Source organism: Saimiri boliviensis, chromosome 8 (assembly GCF_048565385.1).
Source record: "Saimiri boliviensis isolate mSaiBol1 chromosome 8, mSaiBol1.pri, whole genome shotgun sequence".
Taxonomy (NCBI): Eukaryota; Metazoa; Chordata; class Mammalia; order Primates; family Cebidae; genus Saimiri; species Saimiri boliviensis.
The window spans coordinates 123,996,773-124,021,641 of record NC_133456.1 but is presented as its reverse complement, the minus strand read 5'-3'; the positions used below and the strand labels follow the sequence as shown (position 1 = coordinate 124,021,641).

Sequence of the window (24,869 nt, the reverse complement as noted above, 5' to 3'; positions counted from 1 at the left end):
CAAGACATTTGTTAGAAGGGCATGTTAGCATGCACCTGTGGTTCCACCTATTCAGGAGGCTGAGGCTAGGAGGGTTGCTTGAGCCCAGGGATGATTAGAGGCTGCAGAGAGCTTTGATAGTGTGTTGCACTCCATGCTGAGCAACAGAGCAAGACCCTGTCTCTTAAAAAAAAAAAAAAAAAAAAGATATTTGTCCACTTCATCTGTGTTGTTGAATTTGTTGGCATGAAGTTGTCAATAATATTTTCTGTTTTCCTTTTAATATCTTCAGGATCTGTAGTTATGTCTGGTTACCTTTTTGATAATAATTTGTTTCTTTTTTTGTTCTCATTAGTTTGGCTAGAGTATTGACAGTTTTACTGAACTCTCTCTGTCTAAATCTCTTTCTCTGTGTGTGTGTGTGTGTGTTTGAGACTCGAGGACTTGCTCTGCCTACCAGGCTGAAGTGCAATGGCATGGTCTAGGCTCACTGCAGCCTTTGCCTCCTGGGCATAAGTGATCGATCCCCCTGCCTCAGCCTCTTAAGTAGCTGGGACCACAGGCGCATGCCACCACACCTGGATACTTTTTTGTATTTTTGGTAGAGGTAGAATTTTACCTTGTTGTGAGGGTGGCCTTGAACTTCTAAGCTCAGGTGACCTGCCTGCCTCGGCCTCCCATAGTGCTGGGATTATAGGCATGAGCCACTGTGCCCAGTTTTACTGATCTTCTTTAAGAATCAGCTTCTGGTTTCATTGATTTTTCTCTAACATTTTTATGTCTTTTTTTTTTTTTAACTGCTTTCTGCTCTAATCTTTTTCATATCTTTTCTTCTACAAACTTTGGGTTTAATTTGCTCTTCTTTACTTTCTTAGAGTGGAAGCTTATGGCATTGATTTGAGACTTTTTTTCCCCTCTGGCATTTAGTGCTGTAAATTTTCTCTGAGCACTACTTCAGCTGTATCCCACAAATTTTGAAATTACATGTTTTCATTTTCATTCAGTTCACATTTCCTGTTTGGTTTCTTTTTTCTTTTTTGAGACACTTTCACTCTGTCACCCAAGCTGGAGTGCAGTGACACAAACTGCAGCCTCGACTTCCTGGGCTCATGCAATCCTTTTACCTCAGCCTCCTTGGTAGCTTGGCCTACAGGTGCGTACCACCATGCCCAGCTAGTGGCTTTTTTTTGTTTTTTTTTAGTTTTTGTAGAGTTGGGGTCTCACTAGGAGTTCAGAACTTGCCAGGTTGGTATTGAACTCCTGGCCTCAAGTGATTCTCCCACCTCTTGACTTCCAAAGAGCTGGGATTACACGGGTGAGCTGCCTTACCCAGCCTGATGTCTTCTTTGACTTCTGACTCACTAAGAAATGTGTTGCTTAGATTCCTAAAACAATTTTGGTATTTTTAAGATACTTTTTAAGAGTTTCTAACTTAATTTTATTGTGATTACAGAACGTACTTTTTATGATTTCAGTTCTTTTCAATTTATTGAGTTTTGTTTCATGGCCCAGAATGTGGTATACAGGAAAACTTAGGTTTATAAGAAACTACTAAACTGGCTGTACTATTTAGCACTTTCACTAACACTACATAAATGCTCTAGTTTCTGGTATCCTTGCCAGCACTGTATATTGTCTTTTTTAAAAAAATAAATAAATAAATAAATAAATAAACAGCTTTATTGTAGCTGATGTGTAGCAATATCTAATTTTGATTTTAGTTTACATTATTGGGGTTTTTTTTGGTTAATTTGAAGAAAACTTACAAATCATAGAGTGTTTTTCTTTTTTCTAGTAGATGACAAAATGTTCTGAGGGATTGGTAATAGTTCGTTTGTGTGCTGCATACATGCCACTTTTCGGTTTTCTAGGAGTTTGAATGTTTATTTGCTTTTTAATATTTACTTTTTTTTTTGAGATGGAGTCTCACCTTGTGGCTTTTGAGTAGATAGGTATGCAACAATATCTTTAGTGAAATATACATAACGTAAAATTTACTGTTGTAGGCTGGGCACGGTGGCTCATGCCTATAAAACCAGAACCTGTTGTAGGCCGGGCACGGTGGCTCATGCCTATAATCCCAGAACTTTGGGAGGCCAAGACGGGTGGATCACAAGGTCAAGAGATCAAGACCATCCTGGTCAACATGGTGAAACCCTGTCTTTACTAAAAATACAAAAATTAGCCAGGCATGGTGGCGCACGCCTGTAGTCCCAGCTGCTTGGGAGGCTGAGGCAGGAGAATTGCTTGAACCCAGGAGACAGAGGTTGCGGTGAGCTGAGATCACACCATTGACTCCAGCCTGGGTAACAAGAGCGAAACTTTGTCTCTCTCTCTCTCTCTCTCTCTCTCTCTCTCTCTCTCACACACACACACACACACACACACACACACACACACAAAATTACTGTTGTAATTATTTTTGTGTGTACAGTTCAGTGGCATCAGATAAATTAACTTTTGTCTCTAGAACTTTTTCGGCTTCCTAAACTGAAACTCCATACCCATTAAATAGTAGTAACTCCCTGTCGCTGTCTTCCTCCATCCCTTGGTAACCACCATTCTGCTTTCTGTTTCTGTGAATTTGACTACTCTAGGTACCTCATAGACTTGAAATCAAATAATATTTGCCCCTTTGTGGTTGGTGATATCCCTAAGCATAAATAGTCTTCAGAGTTCATTCACATTGTACTGTGTGTCAGAATTTCCTTCCTTTTTAGGGCAGAATAATGTTTCATTTTATGTATGCATCACATTTCTTTGTTCATCTATTGATAGATACTTAGTTTGCTTCCGCCTTTTGGCTATTGTGATTCATGATGCTGTGAACATGGATATACAAATACGTGTTCGACTTTCTGCTTTCAGTTGATGTGGCTGTATATACCCAGAAGTGGAATTGTAGGATAATATGGTAATTGTATTTTTAATTTTCTTGAGGAACTACCAAACCGTTTTCCCTATTGGCTGTACCGCTTTACATTTCCACCAGCAATGCAGAAGAGTTTTAGTTTCTCCACATCCTCACAAACATTTGTTATTTATTTAGTTATATGTATTTATTTGAGACAGAGTCTCACTCTGTTGCTCAGGTTGGAACCGTGGCACAATCCCAGCTCACTGCAGCCTCAAACTTAGACTGGAGCGATTCTTTCACTTCAGCCTACTGCGTAGCTGGGACTACAGGCATGGGCCACCATCTCTGGCTATTTTTAAATTTTTCTGTGGAGACAGGACCTTGCTATGTTACCCAGGCTGGTCCCAAAATCCAGGGCTCAAGTGATCCTTCTGCCTTGGCCTTTGAAAGTACTGGGATTACAGGCATGGAGCCATTGTACCTGGCCTATGTTTTAATTTTTAAAAAATGATAGCCATCTTGTTGGGTGTGAGGTGGTATCTCAGGTGGTGTGTTTGCATGTATATTTTATTTCCCTAATGATTAGTAATATTCAACTAATTTAAAAAAATATTTTTTTTAAAAAAATTATATATATATATAAATCATTTAAAAAAATATAATTCAATATTTTTTTGAAACAATTAAATTGAAGATATTTATTAAATAAAAAGGTTACACTATGATTTTTACACACTGTTGAAACAATGACTTTTATTTATTTATTTATTTATTTATTTATTTATTTATTTATTTTTTTGAGACGGAGTTTCGCTCTTGCTACCCAGGCTGGAGTGCAATGGCACAATCTCGGCTCACCGCAACCTCCGCCTCCTGGGTTCAGGCAATTCTCCTGCCTCAGCCTCCTGAGTAGCTCAGGTTACAGGCATGTGCCACCATGCCCAGCTACTTTTTTGTATTTTTAGTAGAGACGGGGTTTCACCATGTTGAACAGGATGGTCTCGATCTCTTGACCTTGCGATCCACCCGCCTCGGCCTCCCAAAGTGCTGGGATTACAGGCTTGAGCCACCACGCCCGGCGACTTTTATTTATTTAAAACCAGCAGTAGTACCCATTACTCTCATAATGTTATAGTTAAGCCTTGCTAGTTCCAGAAAATAAATAGGGTAAAATTTTAATATTTCCCTAGGTTTGTCTGCTATAAGGGAATTTCAGAGTATGAAGGTAAGATGAAGCAGATACAGAAGAACATTTTTAGATACTGATAATTTTTCCTTGGAATTTAGTTAAAATTTAGTTTCTTCTCAAAATTCTGTCCTTCTATCCATAGATTTCTATTTTAGTAGCTCTAAAAGAACTAGGTGAGAGAAGAAACATCTTTGCATGTGCTTACGGGCCATTTATATACAGATGCTTCTTTTTTTTTTTTTTTTTTTTTTTTTTTTGAGACCGAGTTTTGCTCTTGTTACCCAGGCTGGAGTGCAATGGTGCGATCTCGGCTCACCGCAACCTCCGCCTCCTGGGTTCAGGCAATTCTCCTGCCTCAGCCTCCTGAGTAGCTGGGATTACAGGCACGTGCCACCATGCCCAGCTAATTTTTTGTATTTTTAGTAGAGACGGGGTTTCACCATGTTGACCAGGATGGTCTCGATCTGTTGACCTCGTGATCCACCCGCCTTGGCCTCCCAAAGTGCTGGGATTACAGGCTTCAGCCACCGCGCCCGGCACAGATGCTTCTTACTTTAAGATGGTATTGTTCTGATAAACTGATCATAAGTCAAAAATGTAGTGAGTCAGAAATGCATTTAAATTAGCCTGAGCAACATAGTGAGACCCTCATCTCTTAAAAAAAAATAAAAAATTTAGCTAGGCATGGTAGCACATACCTGTAGTTCTAGTTACTCAGGAGACTGCGACAGGAAAGTTGCTTGAACCCAGGAGTTTGAGGCTGCAGTGAACTATGATGGTACCACTGCACTCCAGCCTAATGGACGGAATGAGACCCCCATCTCTCAAAAGAAAAATAAAGGTATTTGATACTCCAGTAAACTCACCATAAAGTCAAAAAATTGTAACTGGAACCAGTGTAAGTCGGGGACCATCTGTATCTTCTTTTGTAAAATGTCTACTCAGGTTCTTTGCCCACCATGACTCTTCATATTCTAATGTTTATTTGAAGTAAATGGGCACAATTTAAACATTATAGAGTGTTTGTTTTCTCCTTTTTTTGGGTGAGTTACTGATATCTGACACTAGAACTTTGCAGTGGCCAAACTTAAATAATTGCTGCACTTACAGAAGTATTTGCCTTTGTTTTGTGGATTATATCTTTCTAAGACATGGGGATTGGTAAACGCATGAAAGTGATTGTAAGTCATCATTTAAGAGATTTTCTTTAAAGAGACTAATGTGTATAGTTTCAGAATACCTGAATAGCTTGGGGAGGAGAAGATACCTGGGTAGCCAGTAGTGTTGTGAAGTGAATGTTTTTATTCTAGAATAAGTTGTTAGGAGAGTGAAAGTTCCGTTGAATTTTTATAAAGACCAGAGTAATGATTTCTTTCTTCCTTCCTTTCTTTTTTTTTTTTTTTTGCTGGGGGGACTCAGTCCGCTTTGTTGTCCAGACTGGAGTGCTGGAGTATAGTGGCCCGATCTCGGCTCACTGCAACCTCTGCCTCTGGGTTCAAGCTTCTCCTGCCTTAGTCCCCTAAGTAGCTGGGGTTATAGGCATGTGCCACCACACCTGGCTAATTTTTATATTTTTAGTAGAGATGGGGTTTCACTATGTTGGCCAGGCTGGTCTCGAACTCATGACCTCAGGTGATCCACTGGCCTCAGCCTCCCAAAGTCCTGGGATTACAGGCATGACCCACCACCCTACTGGCCTGATTTCTTCTTATTATGTAACTACATGGAATAAGTGTGTGCCTTCCCCAAGGAACATCAAGAAGGTGGTACTATGTGATCAGGTAGACAAGATGTCCCAGAGACAAGATAAAAATTTTATGAACTATAAAACGGTTATAACTATAAATTCTGTGAACTATAAAAAGGTTCCTGTTTTTAAAAATTATAGAACATTCTTATTAAGAAATTAAAATATGGGACTTGTGGTGATGAGGGGTGCAGAAGGAAGAAGCCTTTGGAGTGCAGCTAGAAGGGAGTAAAGAGAAAGCTGAAAAATTTAGACACAGAATGATTGTCATAGAAGGATAGTTGTTTTTTTCTTCTTCTTCTTCTTCTTCTTCTTCTTCTTCTTCTTCTTCTTTTTTCTGAGATGGAGTTTTGCCCTTGTTACCCAGGCTGGAGTGCAGTAGCATGATCTTGGCTCGCTGCAACCTCTGCCTCCCAGGTTCAAGTGATTCTCCTGCCCCTGCCTCCCGAATAGGTGGGATTACAGGCATGTACCACCATGCTCGGCTAATTTTTGTATTTTTAGCAGAAACGGGGTTTTACCATGTTGGCCAGGATGGTCTCCAGGTGATCTGCCTGCCTCAGTCTCCCAGAGTGCTGCGATTACAGGCGTGAACCACCACGCCCAGCTACAAGGATAGTTTTAAAGGCTTATAAGGTGGAACTGTTTTGGACATAGGGAGCTTTTGATGAAATAATAGAATCTGAAGGGAAATGATGGTTAATCTGTTGGCTCAAGAAAAAATTCTTTTTGTTCCTTAGATTTATTTATTTATTTTTACTAATTATGTTTTTTTTTTTTTTTTTTTACTTTATAGGCTCTCTTCTTGGTATCTTACATTGTCATATTAACGCTCTCTTAGTGTGGGCAAGGAGATCTGAAGGGATGAAAACACAGCTTAATCTTTGGTGTTTTTTGATCAGGAAGGGCTTGGTCAGGGCTGTTTAATATAAAGTATTGAGTTTGTGAATTTTTGTTTTGTTTCTGTTTTTTTTTTTTTTTTTTTTTGAGACAGGGTCCTATTCTGTTATCTGGGCTGGAATGCATGAACAGCTCACTGCAGCCTCTATCGAACTCACGGGCTCAAGTGATTCTCCCACCTCAGCCTCCTGAGTAGCTGGGACTGCAAGCATGAATCAACATGCCTAGCTTTTTTTTTTTTTTTTTTTTTTTGTAGAGGTAGGGTCTCACTATGTTGCCCATGCTGGTGAATCAAAAAAAAAAAAAAAATATGGCAAATTCCTCAGTTTCTACTTTGCTGTATATCTGTATATTGAAGCCAGGTGCAGTGGCTCGTGACTATAATTCCAGCAGGTTGGGAGGCCAAGGTGGGAGCATTGCTTGAGACCTGGCATTCTAGACCATCCTGAGCAAAATACTGATACTCTGTCACTCCAAAAAATTTAAAAATTTAGCTGGGCATGGTGGCATGTACCTGTGGTCCTAGATACTCAGGAGGCAGAGGTGGAAGATTGCCTGAGGCAAGGAGGTTGAGGCTGCAGTGAGTTATGATGACACCACTGCACTTCAGCCTTAGTGACACAGTGGGGTCCCATCTCTCCAAAAAAAAAGAGCCTGAATATTTGAAGATTTGAAGATAGAAGAACCATTCAATAATGGAGAACCCTAGTACTTTGTAAAAAATTGTACTTTATGTTTTGGTGAGAAAAGCAGGCATTGTGATTTGCTATGAACTCAGTGTTTAAAGGTAAAGAACAAAAGAAATATGTCTGTAAGTTGTTTAAATTATTTAAACATGGAACAGCATAATGTAAGATTTTATGAATATGAGATAGCTATGCATTAATTTTAACTTGAGTTTTAGGTTCAGAACACAGTTGCCTAGTAATAAACATTTAAATCAAGTACTTAAAATCTAGTTTGGGGGAAAGTTATTATGGCATTACAGGATGCCCTGTACCTGCCGATCTTGCATATTTCTTGCCCTTTTCCTAGAATCAACCATTTTTCTGAAGACCTCTGGTCCTTTTATTTTGAGAATGATGCAAGATGCCACAGCTGAGTGCTAGGTGTATTTGTTGCTGCTAGCATGTCATTTTTACTGACAGCCAGGAAATACGTGTGTGTGTGTATAATATCAAGCAGTGTATATACACATCTGTAATATTTCTGTATAACCACTTTATATATTTGTGATAAACTAAAAATGACTTCCTACTGATGTCTCCATGTCTAATCAATTGGTTCATTCTAGCCTCCTTCTCTTGCTTATCTGTAAAATTTCACTCCAACATTGAGAAATCTGGTGCCTACTATCTACCATTCAGTTACTTAAATTGTTTTATTCCAGTATACATGTAAGCAGCATCAAGTTTTTTAACTCATGCCCCTAAGGAAAGAACTTTATCTACTTTTGTGCAGTTCCTTTTGCCGATTTTTCCTTTTGCAATTAAAATTATTTTTAAATTTTTTGTAGGTCTAGCCTTACTGTGTTGCCCAGGCTGGTCTCAAACTCCTGGCCTGAAGTGATCCTCCTGCCTTGGCCTCCCAAAGTGCTGGGATTATGGGTATAAACTACCATGACCAGCCCCTTCTGCCTGTATTTTTATAGACTCCACTGATTTCCAAAGTAACTTATGTCAGCATTTCCCTCCCCCACTGAACCTGTTCAGTGAGGTCATTTCACATATTTGTAGTACTGTTAGATTCTTGTCACATCTGCTTTCCATCTTGGGATCTTGCCCCTGCGCAGTGGTATTTTTAAATTTGCATACATTGGAGTTCATGCTTTTCACTGCAAAGACCAGTGGGCTTTGATAAATGCATAATGTCATATATCTACCATTATAGTATTACTGTATACAAAATAGATTTGACTTAAAAGCATCATCTGTCCTTCACCTGTGGAATTCTCTCTCCCCTTCTCCTGCTCCAGACAATCACTATCTATGGTTTTGACTTCCAGAATGCCATAAATTGAAATCATTCAGTATGTGGCTTTTTCATACTGGCTTTCATTAGCAACATATATTTAAGATATATTATGTTTTATCATGGTTTGATAACTCATTTTTTCTTTTCTTTCTTTCTTTTTTTTTTTTTTTTGGAGACATGGTTCTGCTCTGTTGTCCAGGCTAGAGTGTGGTGACATGATGATGACTCACTGCAGCCTTGACCCCTGGGGATCAAGTGATCCTCCTGCCTCAGCCTCCCAAGTAGCTGGGACTATAGGTGTGTGCTACTACACCTGGCTAATTTTTTGTTTTTTCTAAAGATGGGGTCTTTCTTTTTTGTTCAGACTGATCTTGAACTTTTGGTCTCAAATGATCCACCTGCCTTGGCCCCCCAAGTACTGGAATTACAGGCATGAGCCACTGCACCCAGCCCTGATTTCCTTTTATCACTGAATAATAGTCCATTGTATGGATGTCTCACAATTTGTTTGTCCTTTGTCCTGTTGAAGGACATCTTGCCTTTTTCCATTTTGGGACAATTATGAATAAAACTACTATACACATTCACGTGCAGGACTTTTTGTGGACATGTTTTCCACTCATTTGGGTAAATACCTAGCAGTGTGATAGCTGGATCCTATGGTAAGGGCATGTTTAAGTTTGTAAGAAACTGCTAAACTGTCTTCCAAAAATTTTGCATTACCACCAGTAAAGAATGAGAATTCCTGTTTTACATCCTCATCAGTATTTGGTAATGTTAGTTTTTGGATTTTAGCCATTCTAATGGGTGTGCAGTGGTCTCTCATTGTAGTTTTAATTTGCAGTTTTGTTATAATGTTGAGCAGTTTTTTAAGTGCTTATTTGCTCTGTATGTGTGTGTATTTTTTATTTTATTTTATTTTTTTGGTGAGGTGTCTGTTCAGATCTTTCACTCATTTAAAAAATGGAGTTCTTATTGAGTTTTTAGAATTTTTTGTATATTTTGGATACAAGTCTGACAGACTTGTATTTTGCAAATATTTTCTCTTTGTGTTTTCATTCTCTTAACAAGTGTCTTTCACAGAGGACAAGTTGTTAATAGAATACTAGCTTAATTTTTTCTTTGAAGGATCATGAATTTGGAGTATCTAAAAACTCATCGCCAAACCAGAGATTCTATTTCATCCTTTTGAATTGGAATATTTTGAATATTTTATTTCTTTCTTGCATTTAAAATTATTATTATTATTATTATTATTATTTTGAGATGGAGTTTTGCTCTTGTTGCCCAGGCTGGAGTGCAATGGCGTGATCTTGGCTCACTGCAACCTCCGTCTTCCAGGTTCAAGTGATTCTCCTGCGTTAGCCTCCCAACTAGCTGGGATTACAGGCATGTGCCACCACCGGCCCCCCACCCCCACTAGCTAATTTTTTGTATTATTAATAGAGCCAGGTTTTCTCCTTGTTGGTCAAGCTGGTCTGGAATTCCTGACGGCAGGTTATCTGCCTGCCTTGGCCTCCCAAAGTGCTGGGATCACAGGCATGAGCCACCACGCCTGGCCTAAAAAAGTAATTTTTTTTTTTTTTTTTTTTTTTTTTTGAGACGGAGTTTCACTCTTGTTACCCAGGCTGGAGTGCAATGGCGCGATCTTGGCTCACCGCAGCCTCCGCCTCCTGGGTTCAGGCAATTCTCCTGCATCAGCCTCCTGAGTAGCTGGGATTACAGGCATGGGCCACCATGCCCAGCTAATTTTTTGTATTTTTAGTAGAGACAGGGTTTCACCATGTTGACCAGCATGGTCTCGATCTCTCGACCTCGTGATCCACCCGCCTCGGCCTCCCAAAGTGTTGGGATTACAGGCTTGAGCCACCGTGCCCGGCCAAAAAGTAATTTTTAAATACTGAGTAGATTTTGGGTAATGATATGGGAGGTTTTTTTTTTTTTTTTTTTTTTAAATTTTAAGTAGAAGACATGTCTTCCTGTGTTTCCCAGGCTGGTCTTAAACTCCTGTCCTCAAGCAGTTCTTTTGCTTTGGCCTCCCATAGTGCTGGGATTACAGGTGTAAGCTGCCATGCCTGACCTGAATTGGAATATTTTCTACATTCTTATAACATTCATTTTATATTGTCTACATTCTTATAACAATCAAGAAAAAGTCATTAAGTCCACTCTATTTCTAAGACTTCATGGCACAAATCTTTTAAAAATACCCAATGCAAATGTCATTTTAATTAAAACCTGCTTGCTTCCTGAAATGCTTCCGGTATCATTTACTAATTTTTGTTTCAGATTCAAATTTTGGTTTTGAATTTACTTTACCAGTTTACACTTGATTATATTTCTGCCTGCTTTACAATTACCCTATTATTTCCTTTTTTTTTTTGGAGACAGAATCTTGCTCTGTCACTCTGTCGCCCAGGCTGGAGTGCAGTGGCTTGATGTTGGCTCATTGCAAACTCCGCCTCCTCGGTTCCAGGGATTCTCATGCCTCAGCCTCCCGAGTAGCTGGGATTGCAGGTGTGTGCCACCATGCCCAGCTAATTTATTTTGTAATTTTAGTAGAGACAGGGTTTTGCTTAGTTGGCCAGGCTGGTCTTGGACTCCTGGCCTCAAGTGATCTGCCCGCCTCTGCCTCCCAAAGTGTTGGGATTATAGGCGAGAGCCACTGGCCTGGCCCGATTATTTCCTCTATCCTTTTTGCTGTTTTCTGTTTTTGCTATTTCTTTATGGCCAGAATGGTTTATAATAGAATCACTAAACTTTCCTTCTCTTCTTTGATAGCCTACCTAAATTCAGATGAGAAACATCTTATATTTTGCATCTGTTTTTCTTATTTTAAACATTTTTTGTAGAGACATCATCTCACTATGTTGCCCAGGCTGGTCTCAAACTCTTAACCTCAAAGGATTCTTCCACATTAGCCTCCCAAAGGCGTGAGCCTGTGTGCCCAGTCCTTTTTGTTGTTGTTGTTGTTGTTGTGGTGGTGTTGTTAAGAAAGCAGGGAATATTTATTTAAAAAAAAACGTAGTGCCTAGTAATGACCTATGATTTTTGTTAAGTGTACAACTTAATGGAAGTATTTGATGGAATGATTTATTCTGCTGGAACTTATACTGGAATTGTTCTTTACTGTTTCATTGTGCTCATTAAGATTAATTGATTTCTGCAGTAGGGGTCTGGTTAGCGATTATTAATTTTAAACAAGTACTTCAAAAAACTACTTGGAGGATTTAATGCCAAGTATCCGTGCTTAAAGTGGTAAAGTTGCTTAATATTTTATATATTTGAAGCTATGTTAATATTTTATAGTTAACAATATTAGCATTACTAAATAGGTTATACGTATCTCAATTGGACTTAAATTGTAAACTCATTAATTAAGATATATTATGTTTCTTTAACTTTCTGTTTACTTTACTTTTTTCGATATACCTGGTAAGGATATCATGCTGAGATATGTGGTTGGTTAAAACAGATGTCCTGGGGAGGAAGACAACATTTGCTGAACGGTATAATTTTTGGTAGGCTTCTTGGTATTTTTAAATGGGAAGAAAATTTTAAAAATTGGCAGATAGGAGGCTTTTAGATTATAAAATAGAATGATAGGAAATTTGAATCTGCCTTGGGGGCAGAGAAGTAAAATATATAAGCAGGCATGTGTGTGTGTACATATGTGTATGTGTGTTGCTGAAACATGAGGAAAAAGTGTCTGGAGAAAGGGAGAAGGAAGAAAACTGGTAAGAGGCATGAAAAGCTTGTGTGGGCATTTTTGACACTGCTAAGAACAGCATCCGGGTGTAGCAGGCAGTAGACAGGCAGACGTTGTGTATTCTGGGAGTTGGATACTTAGTAGTTCTAAGGGTGTGGGTTAATATGGATGGAGGTGTGTGGTGATGGGTCAGAATAGAATACATTTCAGTTACAGGAGTGTCATCCTTGGACAGCATTGTATTTGACTGAGCAAACTCTTAACCAAAATACTTTAGGGTAACAGGATAAACAGCGTTCAACTTTCTCTAAAGAATAGAATCTACAGGTTTGGGGAGTAGAGGAAGAAACAACCCAAAATTAAAACTGTAAACTTTTGTTTCAATACAGCTTATGTTTATAAGTAAAAATAGCATAAATTATTCACACATTTGCAGAGACTTTTACCTGGATCTAAATTTTTAGTGCCATCCCATAATAATTTTAATTATTTTTTTTCAGAGAATTTACTTGATTTATTTTTATCCTTTCTGTGAAGTTTAAATTTCATCTTTTTAAATGTAAATTATTTCATGATTTCATTTCTGCATTCTCAGCACATTTTAAAAAATTGATCACACTGTTTTTAATTGTTTACAATCTGGTGTTTTGAAGTACATATACGTAGTAGAATGGCTAAATCTAGCTAATTAACATTACCTCACATAGTTATCATTTTTGTGGTGAAAGCACATATCCACTTTCTGCAGTTTTCAAGAATACAGTGTATTGTCATTTACTGCAGTCACCTCCTGTACCTCTTGATATACCTTGCTGTATCTCTTGAAATATATTCCTCCTATCTGATGTAATTATAAGTCCTTTGACCAATATCTCAGCATTTTTCCCTCAGGCACTCAGCTCTGACTACCACTATTTCACTCTCTTTTTTAGAACTCATCTATTTTTTTAAGATGAAGTTTCGCTCTTGTTGCCCAGGCTGGAGTGCAGTGGTGCAATCTTGGCTCACCGCAACCTCCGCTCTCCAGTTTTAAGTGATTCTCCTGCCTCAGCCTCCTGAGTAGGTGGTATTACAGGTATGCAGCACCACACCTGACTAATTTTGTATTTTTAGTAGAGACAGGGTTTCTCTATGTTGGTCAGGCTGGTCTGGAACTCCCGACCTCAGGTGATCTGCCCACCTTGACCTCTGAAAGTACTTGGATTATAGGTATGAGCCATCACACCCAGCCTCAACTTCCTTGAGATCAGTTTTTTTTAATTCCACATATGAGTGAAACCATCTGGTGTTTGTCTTTCTGTGCCTAGCATATTTCATTTAACATAATATCCACTGGGTTCATTCATGTTGTTTCAAAAGGCAGGATTGCCTTCTTTTTTATGGCTGAAAAGTATTCCATTGTGTGTATATGTGTATGTATATACACATGTATCCTTTGATGGACAGTTAGATTAATTCTATGTCTTGCCTATTTTGAATACCGCTGCAATAAACGTGGGAGTACAGATATGTCTTCAACATACTGTTTTTATTTCCTTAGGATATATGCCCAGTAATGGGATTGCTGGATCATATAATAGTTCCATTTTTAATATTTTGAGGAAGTTCCATATAGTTTTCCATTATGGCTATACTAATTTTCATTAACTGTAATAGTATATAAGGGTTCCCCTTTCTCCACATTCTCACCAGCTTATCTTTTGCCTTTTTGGTAATACCCATTCTAACGGGTGAGGTGCTTTCTCATTGTGGGTTTTTGATTTGCATTTCCCTGATTAGTGATGTTGAGCATTTTTTTCTTATACCTGTTGGCCGTTTGTGTGTCTTCTTTTGAAGAACATCTATTCAGGTCTTTTGCCCGTTGTTTAGTTGGATTATTTGTTTTGTTGTTGTTGTTTGCTGTTCAGTTGTTTGATTCTTTATCTCTTTTGGATGTTAGCCCCTTGTCAGCTGTATAGCGACATGCAGAGGAATGAAGCTAGACCCTTATCTCTCACCATAAAGAACAATCATTTCAAAATGGGATTAGAGAATTAAATATAAATCCTAAAACTATGAACCTGCTATAGAAAGAAAACATAGGGGAAATGCTTCGTAACATTGGTCTGGGCAAGGACTTCTGGACATGACCTCGAAAGCAACAAAAGCAAAAATGGCAAATGGCATTATTATTATTTTCTTAATAAAAAATTGTACTAAAAGCATTCAGAATTTTAACAAAACAACTGCAGCTTTTTGTTTTTGCGATTACAGAGTGGTATTTAGTTAACAGAAAATTATTTTGTATAAGCTGCATAGAGACAACTGCAGATGAAGAAACTACCATCTCCATATGTAACTGATTTTTTCTGTGCACCAAATACCTTTAAATTCCATGCCATTTTATAGCCACCATATTATGCCACGAAGGTTAGTGGCTATTGAAAATACCACCAGGACAGGGCTATCTGAAGACACATTTGGTAGTGTATTAACTGTACAAAAAAAGAGAAACACTGTACAGTTTGAAAACAAATCTTACACAACCTTACATTTCAGTTTTTTCTTCAAAAAGAGTGAGTTGTGTATAGGCGAGGGTTAAATGCTTTATAGACAAAAAAACAAAAACAAAAACAACAAAACCTAGAACCACCTGATTTGTCATCATCTTCATGTTTATCTTTATTTTCCTCCCCTTCATTTTCCTTATCTTCCTTCTTTTTCTTGCCTTTTTTTCAGCCTTAATGACCCCTGTTTTTTTTTTTTGGAGCATCAGTCTTTAGCTTGATATGCAGCAATATCATTCTTGTATTTTTCCTTCAGCTTCACAACCATCTTTCCATAACATTGCTTGTCACCTGCAGCAGCAGCATCTGCATCCCTCCCAGTTTCTTTGCGATATTTCCAGTGGATAGGCCAGGATGTTCACCTTTTATTTTTGGCCCAACTCAGAATGGAACAAGAAAAAGGCCAAACAAAGGAGGCCTCTTGGGTGTCTTGGGATCCTTGAACTTCTATTTTGTTTAACCTTTAGGAAGCATGTAGGTTTTCATTTCTCATTCATAATTGGCCTGGTTTGTCTTTGCCTGTCTTCACATTTTCCCTTTTCTTTAGCAAACATGGTTTTCCACCTCTTTGAGCACTTCATAGAAGACCCTGAGAAGCTGAGTGAAGCATCTGGGTGCTTCTCGTGCTCCTCCTGGCAAGTTTGCACAAAGAACGCATATGATGACATTTTGCTTCGTGACTTCTTTGGATCTTTGTTCATGTTTGGTTATTTTTCTTCAGCAAGGCACAGAGTTGCTCAGTGCCTGTCTGGCTCACACTTGCCCTGGCATTGTTTCTGTGGAGCTCAGTGTACTGCCGACACATGGGATTATATCAAACAGATGCTTCTGCATGGCAAGGGAAATAGTTGACAGAATGAAGAGATGACCTACATAATTGGGAAAATATTTGTAAACCATACATTTAACAAGGGGTTAATATTTTCATTCTTTCTGAATCTATAATTTATAATACGCTTTTTTCTTTCATTTTTATGTGGCTCTTCCTTGACCTTGGATTGTCACATGTAGTTCCTGCTATGTGGCTTTCTGTATGTTTATAATTTTAATAGTTTATCTTGGGGCTTCCCAACCTCTTTCCCCACCCTTCACCCTGGTATTGACTAGAAATCTGTCTTAGCTCTTATTTTTTATCACATTGTGTTCACTCTTGCTCATTTTACCTGCCTTGGTATCTAACTACCTTTTTTATAGAGATACCTTTTGGCTACTTCTCCATCTCCTTTGCCCTCCTACTTCTCGTTGCCTTTAACTAAAACTCTAGATTGGATGTCTCTTGTTTAACCTAGTGGAACCAACTTCCTTACCTTTCTCCCTAACTCCTTCTTCGTACTTTGTAGTCACTGGGGCAGGTGTCGTCATAAAGTCTGGCAGTGAAGGAGATTGAACGTGGACTGGCCTTTAACCCATTGTTGTTCTCCAGCCCCATAGTTCCTCTCCCACCAGTGTGCAACCACATAGCTCACTTATTATTCTTCATCCTTCTTTTCTCCATTCTTATGGGTCAATGTCTAACTAGCTATAATGTGTTTGAGCTGATGTAACCTTCTGAAAAGTAGCTGCATATTCCCTCACTCATCTCTGTATCTTCAAAGATATTTCTTGTTATTTTATTACTTCCCTGTAAAAAAAACAAAACAAAACAAAATCACCCAAGAATAAGCATTTCAGTGTAAAATTTTGAAAAGTTGTGAAAAATTTGTATAGGTAAAGGATCAAAGCATATAGTGTCCTGGTAATGCATGAACATAACAACTGAACGTCAGAAAGGTGAGAATTCCTGTTTACTGTGATGGGAAAGACCATGGGGTGAGCATATTTGGCAGAGCTTGAGTAGGATAGAGATGGGAATACATTTTAGATATGATGAATTTGAGGTATTTATTGGACCACCAAGTAGATTTGATTGTTATGTATCAGTAGTCATTTTTAATCTAGAAGAATCCCATTCCCTTGATGGTACTTTTTTGAAGAGTTCAGGTCTGTTTTCTAATAGAATGTCTCACATTCTAGATTTGTTTGATTGTTTTCTAATAGTTACTTAAGGTGAAACGTGCTTTTGACAAGTATACAACATAGGTGACATTGTGTGTCTCTTACTGCATCACATAGACATCAGGTTGCGTAAGTGCTGTTAAGTTTGATCATTTGGTTAAGCTTGTGCTGCCAAATTTCTCCATTGTTAAGGTATTTTTCCCTATTTAAGTACGCTGGGCACGGTCGCACCTGTAATCCCAGCACTTTGAGAAGCACAGGTGGGTGGATCATGTGAGCCCAGGAGCTTAAGACTAAGCTGGGCAACATGGTGAAACCTCATCTCTACCAAAAATACAAAAATTAGCAGGGTGTGGTGGTGTACACGTGCAGTTCCTTCCACTCGGGAAGCTGAGGTGGGAAAATAGCTTGAGGCCAGGAGGTGGTGGTTGCAGTGATTCCGCATTGTACGGCAGCACTCCAGCCTGCATAGCAGAGTCTCAAAAATAAATAGCTGGGTGTGGTGGCTCATGCCTGTAATCCCAGCATTTTGGGAGGTTGAGGTGAGCAGATCGCCTGAGATCAGGAGTTTGAGTCCAGCCTGGCTAACATGGTGAAACCCTGTCTCTACTAAAAATGCAAAAATTAGCCAGTCATGGTGGCTCATGCCTGTAATCTCAGCTACTTAGGGGGCTGAGGCAGGAGAATTGTTTGAACCCGGGAGGCAGAGGCTGCAGTGAGCTGAGATTGTACCACTGCACTCCAGCCTGGGCAACAGAGTGAGGCTGTCTCAAATGAACAAACAAACAGTGGACAAATGTGTTAGGACACCTAATGACTTTTAAAATATGTTTTTATTCTCTTTACCTATTCAATACCATAAACTTGAAAAGCAGTTCTTTTAACAGTTTTATAATACAAGAGTTTTTTTTTTTTTTTTGAGATGGAGTTTCGCTCTTGTTACCCAGGCTGGAGTGCTATGGCGCGATCTCAGCTCACTGCAGTGTCCACCTCCTGGGTTCAGGCAACTCTCCTGCCTCAGCCTCCTGAGTAGCTGGGATTACAGGCACGCGCCACCATGCCCAGCTAATTTTTTGTATTTTTTAGTAGAGACGGGGTTTCACCATGTTGACCAGGATGGTCTCGATCTCTTGACCTTGTGATCCACCCGCCTCGGCCTCCCAAAGTGCTGGGATTACATGCTTGAGCCACCGCGCCTGGCAAGAGTTGTTTCTTATGTAATCAGAAGTTTACAAAGATGCTTGTCAGAATAAAAAAATAAGGGACAAAACGAAGTTGAGACAGTGTAGAAATGTAGCGGGAGAGGGCAGTGGTAAAGCCAGCCTCAGTGGCTGTTGGTGGTTGTGTTTGCACATGTTTGGAGGGTGGTGCTGACCACAATCTTGATGTATAAAACTTCCCTGGCTCTTTATAGCTGTTATTAAAAAAGTTTTGCTTCTAAAATTATAAGCAGCGTTATATTCTTAGTCTTATTTCAGTGATCTTGGTTTGAGTTAATGATCTTTTTTTTTTTTTTTGCAGGTTTAAATGTGATACTGGTATAGATCTCCTTGTTCTAAGGTAATATTTTATTTTTTTGAAACTGTATTTTATTAAATTTGTTAGTCAAGTAGTTGGCCTAGAAAATAAATTTCGGTTACTAAAATTGTATCAGTGACTAATTGACTTACCACCTAGCCTTATAGGCTTTATCTGTCACAGAGAATATTGTTATCCTGAGGAGAACAATGGTTACCACACCTGTAGTGTACAGTAATGTGCTTAGTACTTGTGTGTTGAAGAAAATTAGTAGGTTGTTATGGAACCTCAGGTTTACACATTTTTGGTAAATCTCAGTTTGCCTTAGGATCCTTGAGCATTGGGTTGAATGCATTTCTTTCCTAGGGCTGTTGTAACAAACACTACAAACTGGGGTGCTTAAACAGCAGAAATTTATTTTTATTCTCTCACTGGTCTGGAGACTTGAAGTCCAAAGTCAGTTTTGGCAGGGCTGTGCTCCCTCAGAAGGCTCTAGGGGAGAATCCTTCCTTCCTCACCCCTTCCCGGCTTCTGGTGGTTGCCCGCAGTCCTTGGTGTTTCATGGCTTTTAGCTGCTTCACTCCACTCCAGTTTCCGTCTCTCTCTTCAGATGGTCTTCTCCCTCTGTAGCTTTCCTCTCTGTAAAGCGCCTTCTCCTTTTTTACTTTCTTTCTTTCTTTTTTTTTTTTTTTGGAGACAGAGTCTTGCTCTGTCACCTAGCTTGAAGTGCGGTGGCATGATCTTGGCTTACCACAATCTCAACCTCCCGGGCTCAGGAGATCCTACCTCAGCTTCCCAAGTAGCTGGGACTACAGGTGCAAGCCACCACACCCAACTAATTTTTATAATTCTTGTAGAGGCGGGGTTTTGCCATGTTGGCCAGGCTGGTCTCAAACTCCTGGGCTCAGCCTCCCAAGATGTTGGGATTACAGGTGTGAGCCGCTGTGCCCTTAATCTCCCTCTCCTTATAAATGCATCAGTCATTGGATTTTGGGGCCCACCCTAAACAAATAAGAACTTGTCTTAACTTGATTACATCTGTAAATACCCTCTTTCCAAATAAAGTTACATTCCCAGGTCCTGGGGTTAGGACTTGAACTATCTTTTGGGGGAGCACAATTCATCCACAGATAGGTGAGAACTGGCTTATGCTATAGCGACATGAGGATGCAGTGATCATTTAAACATGTAATGTTATGTTCTAGGAGGTACTAAAATATTTAGGAATTTGTATAGAAATAAAAGTAAATGCATATTGGTTATTATTAGTGAGCCTTTCTTTCTTTCTTTCTTTCTTTTTTTTTTTTTTTTTTGAGACAATGTCTTGCCCTGTCGCCAGGCTGGAGTGCAGTAGCGCAACCTCTGCTTCCCGAGTTCAAGTGATTCTCCTGCCTCAGCCTCCCGAGTAGCTGGGACTACAGGCACGCACCACCATGCCCAGTTAATTTTTGTATTTTCAATAGAGACTGGGTTTCACCGTGTTGGCCAGGATGGTCTCGATCTCTTGACCTTGTGATCTGCCTGCGTTGGCCTCCCAAAGTGCCGGGATTACAGCGTGAGCTACTGCGCCTGGCCATTAGTGAGCCTTTCTAAGAAGGTGAATGAGATTTGAGGGAGTCATGAAAGGAAGGAAAGTTCTTCTCAACTGTTCTGTCTACCTGGTTAGCGTATATTTACTATTCTAGTTATTGGCTTTGGTTTTGGTCATAAGAGACTGAAAAATGTAGATTACAGTTAGAATGAAAGTGTTTTTAATGTAGCAGTACATATTATATTAGATACCCGTTTGCTTTTTGGGATTTGAAGTAATGTTCTTTAAATGGCCTATACTGTATGATGCTTGTGAGTAAATACCAAATCTAGTTTCCATTAACTTTTTTCTTTATTCTCTTCCTCCATTTAAATGAAACAGCTATCTTCATCCAACAACCCATAAAGCCATAATGTGGCATAACATCCTTTTTGAGAGGTGAATATTATTGAGTGAAAATGGCTGACAGAAGTGGGAAGATTATTACAGGACAAGTATATATTGAGGTGGAATATGATTATGAATATGAAGCAAAGGACAGAAAGATTGTGATAAAACAAGGGGAGCGGTACATCTTGGTGAAAAAGACCAATGATGACTGGTGGCAAGTCAAGCCAGATGAGAATTCCAAAGCGTTTTATGTGCCAGCCCAGTATGTGAAGGAGGTCACGCGCAAAGCTCTGATGCCACCTGTTAAGCAGGTAGCTGGTCTGCCAAATAATTCCACAAAAATAATGCAGAGTTTGCATCTTCAGAGATCAACAGAAAATGTGAACAAATTGCCTGAGCTTTCAAGCTTTGGAAAGCCATCGTCGTCTGTTCAAGGAACAGGTCTTATTCGTGATGCCAATCAGAATTTTGGACCCAGTTATAATCCAGGTCAGACTCTCAACCTAAGTCTGGACCTGACCCATAATAACGGAAAGTTTAACAATGACTCACATTCTCCTAAAGTTTCCAGCCAAAATAGGACACGCTTATTTGGTCATTTTCCTGGTCCAGAATTCTTGGACATAGAGAAAACTAGCTTCTCCCAGGAACAATCTTGTGATTCCGCAGGAGAAGGCTCTGAAAGAATACATCAAGATTCTGAATCTGGTGATGAACTTAGCAGCAGCTCCACTGAACAGATAAGGGTAAGATTAAAAATAGAATGAGGAAACACTTGTACCACCCTAGTAAAAACATTAGTTACGGTTTTTCTTTTAATTGAAATATTTGTGAGAGTTAAGACTTGTTTTGCTTTGTATTTTCAGAGTACATGGGTTCTCTCCTGATTTAAAGAGATAGAAAATATGTGAAATAACTTGTGGAGTTGATAAAGGGTTACTTTTTGGTTTTCATAATTATTTTTATAGCATTACAGGACTAGATCTACTTTAAGTGTGGAAACTATTTTTTCCCCTCTCTCTATTGATTATGTATAAAGCAGAGGGGATTTACTTAATTTATTCAGTAAATGATGATATTTCTTTTAATAGGAAAGTTTTTACTCTTTTCTGCCTGTACCCATTTTAACTTGTTTCCAAGAAGTCTTCAGGTGATAATGGTTATATGAGGAAAGATGTCATTGGAATATTAACTGCTAACTTTTGTCTTAAGTGTCTTAAGTATCCACACTTGATTTCAGTGCATATTACCTTGGAAAACATTTTCTGTTTTCATGTTTCTTTTTTTTTTGTTTTTGTTTTGAAGATAAGGTCTCGCTCTGTCACCCAGGCTGTAATGCACTGGAACAGTCATGGCTCACTACAGCCTGTACCTTCTGGGCTCAAGTGATCCTCTTACCTGAGCTCCTTCCCAGTAGCTAGTACTACAGGTGTGTGCCACTACACTCAGCTAATTTTTAAAAAAATTGTTTTTGTAGAGACAAGGTCTCACTATGTTGCCCAGGCTGGTCGTTTCCTGGGCTCAAGTGATCCTCCTGCCTTGGCTTCTAGAGAGCTGGGATTATAGGTGTGTGCCACTGCACCTGGCCTTTTTTTTTTTTTTTTTTCTTTTTAACCTAACTTTCTTTTGAGATTAGGTCTATGCCATTTTATTTCTTGAGTGAAGTGAAGACATTGTAGAAGTACATGCATGAAGTTGAAACTTGAATATATTTTGAAAAGTTTAATTTTAAGTGAATTTAAAAATAATGAATTTTTGATGTAAAGCTCTGTTGTAAGATTATTCATCAAGTCTGTGAATAATTGTGAGGTGTGCCCTTAAGTGAGGTCTGATTGTCATGGAAGTATATTCTTTCTGGAGGTTGTAATTTTCCTTGTGACATTTTGGAATGAAAATAGGAAAAAGGGAAGACTCTCTGGAAAAACTTCTAGTGTTTGAGATGAAGGAAGCTACATTAAATAGCTCTGTCAGTTTATCATTGTGTGTGTTAATGGGTTTTGATTAAGTCTTTATGTGATACTCTGACATAGAATATATAGCTATTTTTCTATATATAGTTCCTTAGGGAATTAATGGGCTTTAGGAAAGACCGGATTCCATCCAGCCATCACCACTATTTCACACTTCAAATTATGTTTTATATTTATGTACACACACAATCCTATGTTTCTTTCATTACAGTCACCTTAAATTAAATTCACTGCCCTAGAGTTCCATGGCTTGTAATCTCTCCTGGGGCCTTAACACTGTTTGGAAATCCTTTTAGATTTCTCCAGCCAGCCCTCTTCCTAATTCTCCATGGCAGCTGTTTTAAACCTTTTCCATTTTCCTTAGTTATCTGATTCACTTTTCCATGCTCTCGTGAGAAGATAACCTTGCCTTCCACTGTACTGCAAACATGAAAGCCATGGGATGGAAACTACTTCAACTTTGGGGAGCCCATAGTTAATAGTAGGCTTTAGATTGGAATCTGTTCCTGTATCACTTGTCAGCTGTGTGATAATCGGGGAAAATTACTGAACCTCCTTGTTTTAGTTTCTTCATTTTAAAGTTGGACTCTCAGGGTTCTTGAGGCACATGATAAATGCATTATATATTTATTGATGCTTAATAAACTATCCCCATTTTAAGTGGCTTAAAATAGTAAACATTATCACTTGATTCCTGTGAGTCAGTAAATCAGAAGTAGGTTAGCTGGGTGATTCCGAAGGCTAGGGCTGTCTCCCAAGGTTGCAGTCCTAATGAAGGCCGGGGCTGGAGGAGCTGCATCTGAAGATGGCTCACTCATGTGGGGCTAGTTGGGCCTCTTCATGGCTGCTTGTGTGTTGTTTATAGCTTTCTCCAGATGGAGTAGAGAGAATGTGGTAGACACTGCATTGTCTTTTATGTCCTCTTTTGGAAATTGCCCACTGTCATATCCAAATGATTGTGCAGTTCAACCTTCTTCTGTGTGGGAGGAGACTACACAAGGGTGTGCATACCAGGATTTGAGGATCTTTGAGGAGCCCCCTTGGGGACTGGCTATAACAATATATACCATGAAATATAGCTGCCATTATTATTGTTGTTATCTTATTATTTCCACCATCAGATCTATAAATACACCTGTATCAACAATCCCCTTTTCCCCCAGTACAATGCAGGCATTTCATGTTCAATCAAAGAGCATTTTCTTCTTATTCACTCTTCCTACATTTCACTCACCTTGTGCCAAAGATTATACAGTATTGTGCTCATAGGGTTTTAGACTTGTTCTCAAGTGTTTTTCAGCATTTACATTTGCTCGTGTTTTTCTCATCTTAGTAAGGCTCTTCTTCAGCTGCGCCTTCCCCTCTGAGTATTGTTTTATCATCCTTTTACCTTTATTGGTGACCTTTGGAAAGCGTGGTATGTATTTACTTTTCTTCATTTCCTCATTTCCCACTCACTTGGTAACCTCTCTAGTGTGATTTCTTGCTCCATCACACCACCCAAACAGTTTCTGCTAAAGATACTCATGGTTTCATTGTTGATACATTTACAAGGCAGTAAAAAGAATTTTAGTGTGTGCCTCTAGTCCCAGCTATGCAGGAGGCTGAGGTGGGAGGTTAACTTGAGGCCAGGAGTTTGAGACCAGCCTGAGTGACATAGTGAGACCTCGTCTCTAAAAAACAAAACCCAAAAATCTCTAAAAATTTTATACATAATACAACTATCACAGTCAACAAGATTAATGATCAGATGCCAAACTGAAGTAAGTTATTGGCTGGGCACGGTGGCTCATGCCTGTAATCCCAGCGCTTTGGGAGTCTGAGGTGGGTGGATCACCTGAGGTCAGGAGTTCGAGACCAGCCTGGCCAACATGGTGAAAACTCGTCTTTACTAAAAAATAGAAAAATTAGCTGGCCGTGGTGGCAGGCATCTGTAATCTCAGCTACTCGGGAGGTTGAGGTGGGAGATTTGCTTGAACCTGGGAGGTGGAGGTTGTGGTGAGCGGAGATCACACCACTGTACTCTAGCTTGGGTGACAGAGTGAGACTCCCATCTCAAGAATAAAATAAAACAAACAAACAAATAAATAAATAATTTTTTAATTCAGGCATAGCCAGGGTGTAAATATTATTAATTTTCAGTGTATGGCTTGATGAATTTTTACTTATGTATATACTCCGTAACCCATCTCAAGCCCCTTCCACAATATCCACACCGTCAGCTCCTGCATCTCTCCTAGGAGGTTTTCATTTTTCTGACTTATGTCACTACCGATCAGTCTTCTTTAATTAAACTTTTTATTTTGAGATAATTGTAGATTCATAAGCAGCTACATGAAATAATTTGGTGGCTGCGTGAAGTGGCACATGCCTGTACTAGCACTTTTGACAGGCCAAAGTGGGAGGATTGCCTGGGCCCAGGAGTTTGAGACTAAACTGGGCAACACGGCAAAACCCTGTCTCTACAAAAATTGGTTGGGTGTGGTGGCATGTGCCTGTAGTCCCAGCTATTTGGAGGCTGAGGTGGGAGGATCATTTGAGCCCAGGAGGCAGAGGTTGCAGGG

General features: G+C 39.2%; 1 protein-coding gene across 13 annotated transcripts in view; it reads left to right on the top strand.

Annotated features, from left to right (window-relative positions):
* ARHGAP12 (Rho GTPase activating protein 12) overlaps positions 1 to 24,869 on the top strand; it is a 135,049-nt gene that overhangs the window by 7,096 nt on the left and 103,084 nt on the right. For 12 of the 13 annotated variants that reach the window (XM_074405243.1, XM_039478862.2, XM_074405245.1 and 9 more), the window contains exons 2-3: positions 18,418 to 18,456; positions 20,327 to 21,081. In XM_074405243.1, coding sequence (XP_074261344.1) covers positions 20,404 to 21,081 — 678 coding nt within the window. In that variant the 5' untranslated portion in view covers positions 18,418 to 18,456; positions 20,327 to 20,403. Of the gene's footprint in view, positions 1 to 12,937; positions 13,431 to 18,417; positions 18,457 to 20,326; positions 21,082 to 24,869 lie in introns of those variants that run through there. The other variant, XM_074405239.1, reaches the window with a different exon arrangement.